General features: G+C 42.9%; 1 protein-coding gene across 1 annotated transcript; it reads right to left on the reverse strand.

Moving 5' to 3' along the window:
• tmem42b (transmembrane protein 42b) lies at positions 1-6,016 on the reverse strand. The gene is made up of 3 exons (XM_084380399.1): positions 5,666-6,016; positions 4,363-4,509; positions 1-4,106 (listed from the first exon to the last, which is right to left on the reverse strand). Exons 1-3 carry the CDS (start codon positions 5,840-5,842, stop codon positions 3,963-3,965), a joined length of 468 nt encoding a protein of 155 aa, XP_084236525.1. The 5' UTR covers positions 5,843-6,016; the 3' UTR covers positions 1-3,962.
• Positions 6,017-16,483: the final 10,467 nt, after the last annotated feature.

A 16,483-nucleotide genomic window follows, 5' to 3' on the forward strand; every position in this document is an offset into this window, starting at 1 on the left:
GTCAGATGAGATGTTTATTCCATAATTCAGTGATTCTTCTCTCAGCGGAGATGACATTTTACATTTTACACACCCTCTTGAGTGTTTTTCCTATTAACAGAATATATTTACACTTGTACAAATGTTTGTTTCACATAAGACACATTATGAAGGGTTTATATCAGAGCTCACAGAGTCGCTCCCTCTAATCACACGCACTCTTGATTCGCGCTAAAAAGGTCAACGTGTTTAAATTTGTTTATGCAGCCGCGGCCTCGGGTTAAAGCGGCGACCGAGCTGCACGTACTTTAGATTGAATGGTAACCAACAAAGCAAAATCAAAGCAAAATCAGTCTCTTTTTCTAATCTTCTGCTGAGACTGAACAAAGGTTGTTGACCTCTGAGAAGCTCTGGTATCAACGGTCAAAACTTTATTGATTCACAAGAGTTCCTGATAAATTTACTGTACCATTAACTCGTCAATGTCACACATCTTGATCACATTTCGGTGGTTTTCCTAACCTCTGTGTACAACCACATCTAACGTTTATGTGCACACGGATATAAATACATCACACTCAGGGCCATGCCGCTGTCACAGAGCTAAGATATGTGGCTACTGCAAAGCTCTGGCTGGTTATATTACAGTGAGAGTGGGTTCACAGGTAGATGGTTTACCCTCATGTCATGCGGTTAACTGGAGAAAAAGCCAGGCACCAAAACATCTTCAGGTTCAAAAGCAAGGATTAAAGATATACATGTTTAAAGGAATAGTTCGGGGGAATATGCTGATCTGCTTTTTATTACTGACAGTTAGACGAGAAGTTCGATACGACTCTCATGTTGGTGCGTTAAAGCATACAGTTAGCTTAGCTTAGCACTGCACCTGGAAATGGGGGAAACAGCTAGCCTGGCGAATTTTAAATTTAGTGGCTCGATATTTCAATAAATGTTACTAAACTTAACACTTAACCTTCTGTTAAACCATAATTTTTTAGTTATATACCTCAATTTTTGTACAGTTTAAATAAACGAGATATTTGTTAGCCTTATTAGCAATCTTTAGAGATGCTAGTACGTGGAGTTTGTTAGCTTTTGAGAGAGCTAGGCTAGCTGTTTCCCCGTTTCTAGCCTGTATGCTAAGCTAACTGGCTACTTGCTTCAGCTTCATATTAATCAGCTAGTACGATTCCCCCCCCCCCCAAAACCTGTCTGTTGAATAATTGAATAAAAGGCCTCCAAAATCCTGCATTAATCTAGTATTTTCTGCACTTTTGCATTATTTATACAGATTCAACATATGATGATGACATATTACCAGGTAAATATTGAGTTTTAGAGAGCTAAGCTAGCAGTGTCCCCCTGTTTCTAGCCTGTATGCTAACCTAAGCTAACTAGCTCCTAGCCTCCTGCTTCATATTTACCATACACGCACGAGAGTGGCGTCAATCTTCTCATCTAACTCTCTGCAGAAAAAAAGCTAATAAGCATAACATCCCCATATTTTTTTAGCTATTCCTTTAACTAATGCAAACATATCCAGGATCCCAAAACGTGGAGGCACAAACAAATTCACCTCTGATATCGCTGCCTGTTATGTGTGGCCGTGAGTGATCTACACCTGCTGAAAGATCCTGTGTGGCGAAGTACAGCCCTGGGATGAAACGTCACTCAGCCGGCTTTTAATATAAGAGCTGTATAATCACATTGTCACTGCAGTCACATTAATAGGGATGCATGTAAATAACACGATACAAAACCTGCACAGCAGCAGTTGGAAGGACATCTGATATATTTGTGCATTGCTGCTGTGGGACATTACACACAGGTATTATAGCTACCATTATGCACTCATGATATGTATCCAAACAGCAAAGTGTGATCTTAAAATACCGTTCAATCAAGCGACCTTTTGATATCACATCCAGGCAAGTCCCTGTGTACTTATAGTCTGCTTTCTTAGCTGATTTATGTTGACAGAAACGTCCCTCGAGTAGCGTGTATTGCCATTTCTGCTCAATTATTAATCCTCAAAGCTCCCTCGCCGTTACACACATCACAGTGTTATGAGATTTAAAGGAAGTATAATGTTATTGCACTCAGCTCCGGAGACGTCAAGGGGGGCCAGGTGTCTAGAGATGAGGGAGTGATGGACGGATATATTTGTGATGTGCAACAGAATAATATGAGATTGCAAACGCAGGGCACGTAAAGCTCAAACGGCAATCAAAAAGGCCATGTGATGTCTCTTTTGCTGGAGAGACAGTTGGGCCACTTCAGTCAGTTTTAATAAAACGAAGCAGCTCACAGGGGACGTCACTCTGATGTGGCCCGACCCTCCAGGATGCTTTGGTGTGAGCTATATGTGGAACATGCACACGTCTATATATCGTGAAATGGAAGACCAGCTGCCTCTGAAAACATGTGTCATGCTCGTATCTTAAGGGTTAAGGTTCAAGCCGTCAGGAAAAGGCAAATGAAAAGTGAAAAGAAAGACCCGGGCAGACAGCGAGTTCTCACCGGGGATGAGCCTTTCAGCGCTACATTAGTGTTATTACTCGTGATAATACAGGCGCACCTCGTTCGCTAAGTGCTTCATTCACAACATCGCCTCGAGCATGCATAAGAATGCAACGTCGGTGTAGGATGTTTACAGTGAGTGTCGTCGTAACTTAAGGAAATATGAGAATTAAGAAAGCTTTGGTGATCCGAGGGCTGAAATACGTAACGCACAGGCTGATTAATTAATGGTGACATCGTGCGCGTAGCTGATGATGCTCGTTGTCCAATGCTCATGGACCCAAACGACTGACTTCAGGTCAGTCGGTCAGTTTAGCGCACAGGTTCTCAAATCATGTACTACATAAAGTTTATTGTATTTTCTCCCTCGTCCTTTAAAGGAATAGTAATATTTTGAGAAATGCTCCAACGTCCTGTCTTTTACCGAGAGTCAGGGCTCCAGACTCACTTTTTTTACATTGGTGGCAGTGCTGGCCTTCGTTTAGATGCACCAAATAAATGTTTTTAAAATTTTTTAACAAATTATTTAAGTGATTGATTGACGATTTTTGGGCGCATGTGCAACCGCTATGGTCGCAACCCAGAGCCCTGAGAGTTAGACGGAAAGATTGATCCCACTCCGTCCATTAAGTACGTCCATTAAATGTGGTTAGCTTAGCTTAGCTTAGCATACAGACTGGAAACAGAGGGGAACAGCTAGCATGACTCCGTCCTAAGGTAAGAAAATCTGCCTCTTTTTTTGTTTAATCTGCACAAAAAACAAGTGCAAAATTGTTTCATTGAGCTTTAGAGGTTCTGATGTTGTTCCCTTCAGACAGAGCCCGGCTGCTGTTTCCCCTCTTCCACTCATAATGCTAAGCTAAGCTAACCCGCCACAAGCATCAGCTTAATATTTACCAGACAGACGTGAAAGTGGTATCAATCATCTCATAAAACAAATTAGTGCATTTCCCCAAAAATGTCAGATTATTCCTTCTAATCTCTTCCCTTCCTTTCCTCCCTGTTGTGTTAGCTCATGCCTTGTTGTGCTGTCATTGACTAAAGCTAATATAATTTTTGCTTCGTTGTAAGCCTGTGGACAAAGATGATTTTTTTTTTTTAGAGCTTCTGGGAAACTGGGCACAGGCATCCATTAGCTTGTCTCCTCTAGCCAGACTGTAGCTGTGCCACGATCAGACTGGCTGAAGGCCAACATCTCCTCTGATTTTAGAAAAAAAGCCTAAAGAAGGCTGCAGCTGAGCCAGCAGGATGTCTCAGCCGACATGGCGACGAAGTTACTTAGCTGGAAGTTCGTTCACTGTAGTGCAGGAAGAGAAAGCCTTCAATGAAAAACAGAATCGACCAAATCCACTTACAGAACTTCACTATTCTTTGGTGTTAAAATCAGAGGAGACGGAGAGTAAAACACGCTACATACAGTCAGCTGGAGCCGGACTGCACTGAACTAGAGGAGACAAGATGTATTATTCGTCCTTGGCGACGGCGTTCTGATGTCCATCCTGTGGTGAAACCCTCTGCAGCACTAACAGACCGGAGAAGGTCAGGGAGATCCCGACCCACCACAACGTTATCTGGGCTTCACCAAAGATCAGCTGCCCCAGGAAAGCCTGCAGGGAGGAAAGCATCAGGGTTTTTCCTTGGTCATCAAACAGCCAATAAGGAAGCCTCGATGGGATAAGGACTTGAACTTTGACAAGGAAGAAGCCTAAATCACTGCGACAAGTTATTTCTGAATGTAGTCCAGCCTATTTTCTAAAATAAAGCCGCTTATGTAAGAACGAAAAGGATGTGAGGTCACTCTGAAATTAATTTACTCTCCGCTACAGTCTGCAGAAAAGTGTGTGAGAGAGGCTGTTTACTTACGGAGGATATGAAGTTGGAGGCGGTGGTGGTCACAGTGGTTCGGGTGGAGGAAGAGGAGTACCTGAGTGCTTTGGCGAGGAAGGTCCACATCACAGCATTGCAGGTGAAGAGCAGGCCGCCACACAGCAGCCTCAGAGGAATATGGAGCTGAGAAACACAGACAATAACATGTCACCTGGAGCTAAGGCCTCGAATATCCAGTAGTGGAAGTAAAGTATGCTGTTCAGTACTTTAACTGAAGAAAAGTAGAACTACCACAAATTAAAAATACTTTAAGTTCAAAGTTCTGCATGCAAAATGTACTCGAACTATCCGAAGTAAAAACGCTCTTAATGTGAAAGAATGAGAGGGATCCCGGTGTGACATTATTATTTATCGTCTTATAGGATTTATTTAATAGGTGCATTAATGTTTATGTTGCATTTTCATGTTAAGTTGCTGGAGATGAAGCTACTATCACCTATTTTATACATTTTAAAGGTCCTGTATGTAGAAAAAAAAGGCAGCCGGCCGTCCTACGATCCCAAAGCATCAGTTTTTGACTCAAAAATCAACTTTTCCAACAAATAAAGTCCTTTAAGGTAGTTCAGTGTACAACACAACAATCTAATGACATAAAACATACAGTATTTGAAGTTTAAAGTGACATAAAATGAAAATACTCCATTAAAGTACAAGTACCTCAAAGTTGTACTTGAGTAAATGTACTCGATTACATTAAACACAGTGATAACTCAACCAGGACATTACGTGGTGATGGAGTCTATCCCCTGTGTGTGTGTCTGACGTCTCATGACGCATTCACACCTGGTGCTGAATATTAACAGCATTTACATCCACCTGCACCTTATCTTTTATTTTGAAAGGTCACAGCTTGACGTCTCCGACAGCTGCCTGCAGATGTGTATGACATCACCGCGTGACGTGTGCGTTGAGCGTGAAGGTCACACGAGAAAACCTGACCCCGTTTTCCATCAACACGCTGAGACAAGTTTGAACAAAACAACGCGATAACACACAAACACACACACACACACACACACACACACACGAGCTGCAATGTCATTGAGCAGCACGCGGACACGGCACGAGAGCACAGCTGCTGCTGCTACTGCTGCATACGGGCTCCCCCCCCCCCCCCACACACCCCAGCGCGAGCTGGTGCTGATGCTGAGGGGAGAAAACCCCCCAACTTCCCTCCGCGAGGAGAAGAAACCACCCCGCTCGCGGGGCAAATTGAACGCTACATTATTCACACTGCGTTAATAATTCACGCAACTTTGAAACCGCGGCGGTGCCTCACCCGGTCGCACGCGGTAGTTTCGTCCGCCTGTCTGAATTTGCGCTGCTCTCCCCACGTCCGGAGTCCGGTTTCACACACTCCCTTCAGGTAGTCGGCTCCGAGGGACAGCTTGGCCGACGACGACGCCACGGCCCCGAGGAAACCCGCCAGCAGCGCGTAGACAACTCCCGGGAACATGTTGACGAAGACGGAAGAGGCACATAACTCCCTACTCCATCTTTAACGTCCCTGCTGCTGCTACTGCTGCTGATGTAGCTGCCGCCTGCATGCTTGTATATGTGTGTGCGCGTGCGTGCGTGTATATGTGTGTGTGTCACTGTTGCGGCACGTTTCCCCCTGCACTGTCTCGAGACAGCCGTCCGGTGGCAGTCACACAACACATGGTCAACCCCCGAGCAGAGCTGTGGTTGGTTGGACTAATAAAAATGAAGCAGCAGCAGCAGCCTGTGGCATTCTGGGAAGTGTAGTCCCATCATCTCATAACCTCTACCTGGATGATTGATGACTTTGAAGCTGCCGCCAAGTCACCACAAATGACATTTTTTTTAGTAATTTAATCACATATTTTGATTAAAGGGGAGTCTTGATCATTAATCGACAGCGAATTGACGACTCCTCCTTATTTCTTCTGGAGGACGATCGATGCTAATGTAATGTCCTTGAGTAAAAGTATGACTCCGGTTGATCCAGACTACCTCCAGCATACTGATGAGCCGCGTTATAAAGGCTCATTACACTAAAAACACCGCGGCGTATAAGTGGAATGGATGGGAGGAGTGTGCGTCTGTGTGGAGGCAGTCACACATATATTCACATTATCCTCGTTTCCTCTCCTTTATAGAGAGACGGGCCCGTCAGAGAGGTGGTCCCAGAACCAGACCACATTATTCTCCTAATCAGGAGCAGATAGTGGAGTCCTCATGAATGTATGGGCCTGTAATGACTATTAATCTGAGCGTTCTCTAATAAAGACAAGAGGCATCGGAGACGGACTAGTCTGTCTATTCATCACACTTTGGTCAGAGATGGAGCGACGATGAAGACAGAATGATGTCAGTGTTGAAATGGACTTAAAGACCCTGCTTCCATAGAAAAGATGATTCTAGCCTACTTATTTTATTTATTTTTATCATTAAACCATACATATCTTCACAAAGAACTGCAGATAATCCACTTACATCAGTTATCCTTATGCTCCACCAAGCTAGGCTAGCAGAAGCTAGGCTGTAGGCTTGTTAGGCTAGTTCAAACAGGACTAGCTAGCTTGAATTACTTTAATTCTTAGCACTATAGCTACTGCCTCATTTGTATGTGATAACAGTTACAAAGATTATCTAAATTAGCATTTTTAACTTATCTACAGGAAATGACAAGGCTGGAAATGTCAGTTAATGTAGGTTTAGCTAAGGCTAGCTGGAGCTAGCTGAACTTTTGATACGTTTCCACAGTAAATAACTGCCCGTTGAAAGCTAACTCGCAATTACTTGACTTACTAGCTTCCATTATAATCAAACTTAGCTAGTTGAAGCTAGGCTAGTTTTAACAGCACAAGCTAGTTTAAATTATTTTAGATTAATTAACTAGCCTTAGGTAATGCTACTGGAGCTGACTGACACAGTTTTTAGCTTCATTTAAACCTGGAATATCTGATTTTTTGGACATTTTGGATCAGCAGACAAGCTGCAAACACAACTGTTCTTTTAAGTTGATATATGCCAAACCTGTTAGCAAACATGGCTACCTGATAAATGCAAGTCCAATAAGTGGATATTTTGACTTCTCATATTCGGGAAAAGCACATACTGATAACATCTGACTCTGTAAGGTGGCTCCGTAATTGTCCCAGTAAGTCTCGACAGTGAGCCCATAATACAAAATATCAGGACCATGACACTGAAGAGCTGAATTCATTGTCATTGTTGTTGCTACCATTGTTTTTACTAGCTATGCACATCACACTGTGTGTCTTGTCTTACTCAGTCTTGATCAAATATGTCCGTACTGTTTCTGCGTTTACTGGCAGCATTCCCAAATCCTCCAGAGACAATTACATCACATCGTGGAGGTGATCTCATCATTTTCTCAACTAGGCCAAGTGTAAGCCTAGTTTTCTGGCCAGTAGATGTCTCCAATGTGCTTCAGAGAAACACATCCACCACCACCGCCTGCCGTGGATGTAAATCACTGACTTACAGCCTGCGTACATTTATTTCTGCAGCTCATGTAGCAGGTTGAGGCAACAATTAGTTTGAAATACAGCACGTTTTGCCTGTTGATGTTTTGACGACTTGCAGCCACAGCTCTGTATTACCTCTTCTTCTTGACATTTGCGAGATAATAAAAATCTTAATTAGCCAGTAAAGAAGCCATCATGGCATTATTGGTGCTTTGAATGCTTCTGGAAATGTCAAGTTAAGTTGTAAAAGTGGTTTTGACTCAGGAGGTGATAAGGTTGAGTCCTTAAAGGAAATTAGGTGCACAAAAAACGGAGAAGGAGGGTAATAAAACAGGCACACAACAACGCAGGGCTGGTGTGTGTGTGTTTTCCTGTTGTCTGTGGAAAAGGATATTAAAGTGGCGAGCAATGACAGCGCAGAGGAAAAGAAAGTAAGGTGGTGTTTCTGTCACAGCTTCCTCTGCTCTCATCTCGCTGCAGCAAGCTTCAGGGAGACGACCGTCGTCACACTGTCTCATTTTTGACACGGGTATCTTTTCTTGACTGTCTGCTTAACAGATAAAGTCTAAAAACCAAGTGGAGCCATTAGCTGTTCTTCTCTCTGCTCCTCTGACAAACACAGAAAAGTGTCAAGTGAGAGCGTGAATCCAGGGTCCGTTTGGTCCTGTTCATCTGAGCCATAATTGAGCCCACAGAGAGCCACATCGCCACCTTTATTGAAGGTCTGTCACAGCCGTCCTGTATCTCTGTCCACCTTTTGTGCTTTCGGTCCTGGAAGGTGATATAATAAGGAAGAAAGTCCTCAAAGTGCCGGCTTAATGAGTGTAACAACTTTCACTGTGACCTTTAACTCAGCTGTCAGATACTTGTGGACAGAAATAGATTGTGAAGATTAAAAAGAAAGACGAAACCATTAAAACAGTGGATCCAAATGGATATTCTTCCATTTTGTCACACTTTTCCCTTTCTGTTATGCCTTTACATGTATTTTCATAATTACACCTGAATATTATCAGTCAGGTTTTGCTGGAAGTTGTGTTGACACACCACTGGCCAAATAAAATGCAAAGTTATAGTGAATGAAATTATGGATTTATGTGGTTTCAACACTGTTGGAATAATTTGGGATAATGTAAGTACACAACAAAATATTTTATATACTGTAGATCTCATTGTTTGTGAGGTTTAATTGTGATGCGTTCACTTACTGTTGTACGTATTTTAGTGCCTTTGAACGGCGATGCATTCACTTGCTGTCTTACCTACTGAAATGCCGTTAATTGTAGTGTCTTTAGTGTCTGTAGTGTATCTGAATTGTGATGCGTTCACTTACTGTTGTATGTACTGAAGTGCCTTTGAATTGTGATGCGTTCACTTGTTGTTGTATGTACTGAGGTGCCTTTGAATTGTGATGCGTTCACTTGTTGTTGTATGTACTGAGGTGCCTTTGAATGTGATGCGTTCACTTGCTGTTGTATGTACTGAAGTGCCTTTGAATGTGATGCGTTCACTTGCTGTTGTATGTACTGAAGTGCCTTTGAATGGCGATACGTTCACTTACTGCTGAATGTACAGAAGTGCCTTTGAATGTGATGCGTTCACTTGCTGTTGTATGTACTGAAGTGCCTTTGAATGTGATGCGTTCACTTGCTGTTGTATGTACTGAAGTGCCTATGAATGGCGATGCGTTCACTTACTGCTATAAGTGCTGAAGTGCCTTTGAATAGCGATGCGTTCACTTACTGTTGTATGTACTGAAATGCCTATGACTTGTGATGCGTTCACTTACTGCTGTATGTACTGAAGTACCTTTGAATGGCGATGCGTTCACTTACTGCTATATGTGCTGAAGTGCCTTGGAATGGCGATGCGTTCGCTTACTGTTGTATGTTGTCCCTTTAAGACCCACTTAAGTCGGCTGCCTTTGAACAGTGATGCATTCAAATACTGTTGTAAGGAAATAACTGCCGTTGAACAGTGATGCCTTCATTCGGTCGATGCTGCTACTTCTAGGCAAGTTGGCGAAAAAGACTAAATTTAAGGTGGCTCTCCTCCCGTCGGTTTGGGATCAGAGCAGAATCCATAGTGACTCCAGGAGTTTATTCCTCCAGCGGGTCTGGCTCTGATCCAGAAACTCTAGCTGGGTCAGAGCAGCTGAGCTGTTGCCTCTTGATCCGCCCCGACCCTCCACACAACACTCTGCAAACATCTTCTGTTTTGTTCGGATGGAGTTAGAGTAGTTAAACGTGACTTCCTGTTATTTATATTGCTACCGTGCTACAAAATAACGTAAACACACTCTATGTCACTGCAGCAGTCTACGTGCTCAGATGCTAAGTGCTTTTGAGTTAATATACTGGCCTTTATCACCTGTCCTCTGTCTCGCAGAGGTGTAGAGGTGTCCTGACCTTCAGCGTAGCGGCTGATCGTAGCATCCTGCTTCCATATTCACCTCTACCTCTTTCTTTAGCTGCCGTGATGAATATGCATGCCTTCATCTTGCAGCCCAGCATGGAGAGCGGCAGCAAGCAGAGAGTCAGATATTCACACACACACACACACACACACACACACACACACTTGAACTATAAATCCCTCTCTCTCAGTTTACAGTCCTACACACACAGTCTGTCGACCTTGTCAGTGTGCAGGGTCAATAGCCGCCTTCCAGTCCATTAAGTAGTTATCGGCGTGGTTGCTGGTGTTTGTGAATAATGCAGGCGGTTGTGCAAACATACGCAAGTCGAGCATCTCCGCCTCGTGTCGTTCAAAACGTTTACTGAAATACAACTACACGGCTCTACGTTACAGTTTTATTAGAGTAAAACCAAAGAGAGGAAATTAATCTTCCGCGCGTCAAACAAGCTTCTTTGCCAAAGAGCCGAGGCAGGGAGGCATTTTATGGAGGCGTGTTGGCGGCAGAGTTTGAAAAAAGCAGATAAAATGTTCCCAAAACAAACAGACTCGAGATAATCTCACCTCCTGCGGTTGCCAGGAACAATCAGACAACCAGGTGAAACGCTAATCTGATCCAGCTGTTCCTTTGTAAATGCAGGCGTCAGCAGAATAGAGACAGAGCCAAGGTCAGCGGTGTCTCTCTGTACACTATCGTCGGGTTTTGGTTTGGACTGGTGGAGGGATATGAGGATTTATGTGTGTGTGTCTGTATTTGTACACAAAGTGACGGGCAGTGTGCGGATATCTTTCAGGGACGAGGACAGACGAGCTCACAAAACCAACTCTGATGAGATCGATGATGAAATACAGCCGTCCTCATTGAAATCTCTCCAACTGTGCACTGACACAGCAATGATCGTTTATTCTGACACACTGTATGAACTCAGTGTAATCGCCCTTTGAGATGCCAGGATCCATTTTAAAGCCATGAAATATTACGTTGTTGCACATCCAGGAGATGAGAACGTATGCTGATGAAGGACTTCCTAACGCTACTTTATCTTTAAAGCTGAGTCCTGGGCTTTTCCTTCGCTGAGCCTCGCGATCAATCATCAATTATTTTCCGAGAGGCTGTCAGACATTAAATGCAGAATGTGCTGGACAGCGGCACACTTTGATCAAGCAAAGTCTTTTGCTGCTGCAATGTAGTGAAATATCCTAAGTGAAACCACTTCTTCCTACACTTAACGGCCCTAGAGCGTGTGGACACTTGAACGTTTCACCAATAAATGTGTTGAACATCTCATAACGCACCAGTTTTTCAACAAGATTTTGTACCCGACTGTGGAGATTTCCTCTTTCAGCCACAAGAACATCAGTGAGGTGTATTATCATGTTATCAAATGCTGGGATTAATGTTATGTCATAAAAAAACATAGGGAATCTGACACAATGTGATCGTTTCACACCTTCTCGAACTTAAATGATGATGGATAGTGAAAATCTGGAGGGGTATCAGGCCATATTTCAAGGTAAAAACAACATTTTTGATAACCATTAGCTAACGATAGCATTCAACCACTTCTTCGCTAACGTAACCATTTGATTATGTCTAGTGCATTTCACTTCCAGGCTTAAATAAATGTGTCCAAGATGTGTTTGATAATTAAGGATAACTTAATCCTGTAACTCTGACAAAGGTTAGCTAGGAAGTGGAGGAATGCTAATGTTAGCTGTCTACTGGTAGCTAAGGCATTATCAAATATGTTGTTTTACCATGAAGTATGGCCCGATGTCCCTTCAGATATATTTTTTCACCATATATTGTCCTCTCAGTTAATATTTTGTCAGATTCCCCATGAAGTGTACAAGAAAAACACTTGTACACTTCATGTGCTCAAGGCCTTAATCTCTCAAGGGTCCTATTTGTAAGAAAAGTTGATTTTTGAGTCTCATTCCCAACAAAAACTGACGAGTTGGGAGCGAGACTCAAAAATCAACTTTACAAAAAGCACCTTTGAGTATAAACACGCATCAGCTAAGCATTTTAATGGCATGACAAGCATCGTAGGGCTGCCTAATGGCGCACATTACCTCTGAGATAATGATTTAATCAGATTTATTTATTGTCCATAAGTGTAAAAATATAACACTCAACAGTTAAATTTAAAAGGAGCAGTCTGGCAGGAAAGGATGGAGTGTTCTGACTTAGTACGCACCGCACTGCAGTCATTACAGTTTTATGGAAGGTCAGAGTGACATCGCTGACCTTATCTCCAGCCTTGGCACTGATGCCAGCTTGAGGCTGGTTCCCACATTAGTCAAGATTTGGATGTGATCCTTGCGAAAGAAACACTAACAGGGTCCCGTTACTGCAAAAAACAATGTCACGCTAACATTTGTTCGTGTCATATGCTATGTAACATGTTGACAATTCTACAAAAGGTGCCATATCAAAATCACAATAAATGTTTATCACCTGACTGTCACATCACAACGTGTCGGGAGTGATGGTGGAGTTACAGGCGAGAAGTCTGTTTGTGAAACCACTAGATATTTTTAAGGAGATCGCTGGACAGGTATCAGCTGTTTGTGGTGACAAAATCAGGCATTTTAAGCCAGTTCATGATCTTTTCCTGACCCTAACGAGAACACAAGCACAGTGTAAAATCACCGTGTTTTTTTTTGGAAACGAAAAAGTCATGTAAATCTGGACACATCTATCTATCTATCTATCTATCTATCTATCTATCTATCTATCTACCTACCTACCTATCCATCCATCCATCCATCCATCCATCCATAAAATAGCCCCAAGTGCAGCAGACTAACCTGTGAGTGGACCAGTTACATAACAATCTCATGCTGTAGCATCCAAACACTGTTCAACCTCGCCTCTTTTTTTACATTTTCAAAATCAAGCAGAGATCCCTAACTTTTTCACAAAATACAAAGTGTACTGTGCAGATTTTGGGGGGGAAGTGTCTGCAAACTGATGCACAAGAGACCGAGAACGTTTCCTTTTGAAGTGGTGCAGCCATAAAAAAACACGGAGTCTCGGGACTGAACAATTCAGCGGGTGTCAACATAATATAACTTCAATGAAGAAATCGGGAACAAGCCGACGCAGAATAGCACAGGAAAGGACGACATTACCATGAGGCTCCTCTACAGAGTGACATCTGAGTTTATAACTTAACACTTAAAGTTTAAAACTTTCTTTAGCTAACACATAAACTAAGAAGTGTGATGCTATCCTGCCACAAACGAGGCTGCTGTTGTTACTTCCTGAAAAAGCTGACATTTCGGTGCCGTTGGGTTTTAAAGTATCTCCCCGGCTGTAATGGCTCTGGTGCCAGGAGCAGGCTGGTAGTGGAAGATGATGAGGCCCCGGCTCGGGCGGTCACAGCTGCCATAAATCTGCCTGCGCTGACGCAGGACTGTAATGGAGGAGATTGCTGCGATGTCGGTGTGTAGCCGGGGAAAAAGAAACGCATCAACTCGCAGCTCTGGGGGGATGAGTTCGCTCCTGTTTTACAGCGCCGAGGGGAGGAAACAGAGGCGGCTCCTGCAGAAGCTTGTTCTGTCTCAGCAGAGTGATGGTGATGACTGAGCGAGGGATGAAGATGATGAGGTGGAGGAGAGGGGTGAAGAAGTAGATGATGATTTTAAATGTCATGATGTTGCAGAGTTTGCAGACGACAATACAATACAGAGACACTCTCATCTGAAAAAATAAATAAATAAAGGAAAAGTTCACCTCATAAAATGTCTCCCTACAGATGTGCGGCTTAATCCAGAAGCCCCGAAATCCCACATTTGAAAAGGTTTCTTTACATGAGATGATGTTATTTATACCTTCGACGGATAATCGAGCTCTTGCACCTTCTTCGGGAGTGCTAACGCTTTCAGCTCAGCAGCTACAGTGAAGATATCTGCTCAAAAAAAGCTGTATTTAACAGCATTTTCAAATCAGTTTGGTTCAGTTTGCAGCTCGTCACGTGTCGGCTACTTGGCCTCTTTCAGAACCGATAAATTCGCCACAGCTCTCTCTGGTATCTCAAAATGTGGACCCCGTGTTTACATATTTGGGTTTGTAAACGGAACAAAAGCTTTTGGAAACGGTCCAGTGCATCGCCTCAGCTGGCAGTTGGGAAATGTGCTGCAATGGTTACAAATTAATCCTCGGGGAGAACGCGCCTGTCAAAGTTGCTTGTTTTTTTTGCCGCTGACAGGCTCAGATTGTTATTTCGAAATGTCTGACAACATTATGGAAGGAATCCCTACAGAGATCGACCTTTTTCAGACAGCACTTGTTTGACGGCGGGAGTGAAGCTGTTAAAATGCTTTTTCTCCAAAGCCACCAGACTCCTTTAACAAAAACACAGATTTCAGCCTGCAGAACACAGGAGTCTGCGTGTTTGACTTGATAAAACACCGAAGTCTGGATGTGATTTAAATGTTATTAATTCAAAACATAACCGAGGATGATGTGACAGCTTTCTGTAGGAAAGAAACACAGAAGGAAGCCTCACCTTTACAAGAGATAAGGTGATGCTAACGTCAATCTCACAGCATCTTGACACCTACACAGTGGATGTTTCAATCCTGAACAGGTATTATTTCTAACCTTTCGACCCAACAGTACAGTCTAATATAGTTAGCTAACATCATGCCTCCTGCCTTTTGGATGAAACAACACTATTGCAGGTAACTGAAGCAACCTAGTTAGCTGAACTTGCAACAGGTTGCAGCCGACATTTGAGCAGATAAACACAATTTCCAATCCTTCCACTTTTATTCAGGCACTTGACTCCAACATGTGAAGCTAAACAAGGTGTGCATGCTAAATTGACAGGTAATAACAAAGACCCGAGTCTCACGACCTCTCATTCTCATTATGAAATGCAGCTGACCCGAGCTTGACTCTCAGCACGGGCGTTTAACAAAACCATTGACTCTCTGTGTCACGGGGATTTTTTTTCTTCCTCTCTCTTGTATTGATCTTTGCTTTGTGGCTGCCTCGGCTGACAAGCAGCAGGAATCCATCCGCGCTCCGTTAAGTGTCCTATGGAGACTCAGCGAGCCGTGCCTCCAGTCGCTCAGCGCAATATCAGCCTCTTCTTTAATAGCCTGCGGTGCTCCTCAGGCTGGTCTCCATTAACATGTCCTTTACAACACGGCCGTCACGGTCGTGTGTAAGTGGGTGCGTGGGCGATGGGGTTATGTAATACTTTGATTTAAAAAAAACCTCAAGGGCATATAACCGTCAGAAAACCCTTCAAAATGTATGAAAATACACAAATAAACTAGAAAAGATGTGAAAAGTACATTCAGTTTTGAAATCCTCTCAATAATTTATCTATGATCTCTCATCTCTGTATTTGGCCAAATAGATAATATTAAGATAAATACAGTATTTTATCAAAATGTTCATTATCTCTTAGAAATAACCATTGTATCTTTGTTATGTAATCATTTGGGTGTCTTGGATACCTTCTTATTTGTTTGCTTCTTGGAAAAAGAAATGTTTGTGTTGTTTGCTTGAATGATTTACTAGTTGTAAACATTTAAGGATAATATTTTTTTATTATCTGTTCATCTTTTTATAAAAGCTGGTGGACTCTGAGATGATGAAACACCAGAGTCAGAATGCTCACATCTTAGTTTAGCCTGAGTAGCGTGCTAAAATTTGCCAACGTTTGGCTCTTTATTACGTCGGTCGAGCTGTAAGGAGCAATTTGTTTTCTTTTTGGTCGGTTGTTTATTTAGTTTTAGGAACAAGTCCCCATCCACCTCAGTTATTTTGGCGAATGCTGCATCGCTGTTTTGCCGTGAAGCTCCAGAAATGTTTCGTGGACCTGACTTTCCACCAGCATGTCAAGAAGATAAAGACTGATTTTTATATTTCTGGGCGACCCGTTCCTTTAAATGTACCCTGTAACACACTCGGGCCAGAAGACACACACACGCTGTATATTTTACAGTCAGTATCTCTCTGTATTATCACACCACGTTACAGCCTCGTAATGTTGCAGGATTGTCTATCATGTTCCCAACCCAGGGGTCAGAGTCCGCCGCAGGGGGTCACATGATTAACCTGATGAGTCACAAGACAAGAAATGTGTTACACAACATCAGCAGCACACATTCGTCGTGCACCTCTGCTGATTGTGAAACCAAACCTTTGCAAGCATCCTAAAAATAGTCCTCTCCCAGCCTCACACATGAGTCATCCCAGGCTT

The sequence above is a fragment of the Pagrus pagrus genome, assembly GCF_965226575.1.
Source record: "Pagrus pagrus genome assembly, chromosome: 17".
In the NCBI taxonomy this organism is placed as follows: domain Eukaryota; kingdom Metazoa; phylum Chordata; class Actinopteri; order Spariformes; family Sparidae; genus Pagrus; species Pagrus pagrus.

Excerpts from the sequence above, each read along its gene's own strand:
- tmem42b (XM_084380399.1), bottom strand. The coding sequence starts at position 5,842 with ATGTTCCCGGGAGTTGTCTACGCGCTGCTGGCGGGTTTCCTCGGGGCC. Across the intron at positions 4,510-5,665 it reads AAACTACCGCGTGCGACCGG|CTCCATATTCCTCTGAGGCT; the intron begins GTGAGGCACCGC and ends TGTGTTTCTCAG. Across the intron at positions 4,107-4,362 it reads CCTCCAACTTCATATCCTCC|GCTTTCCTGGGGCAGCTGAT; the intron begins GTAAGTAAACAG and ends TCCTCCCTGCAG.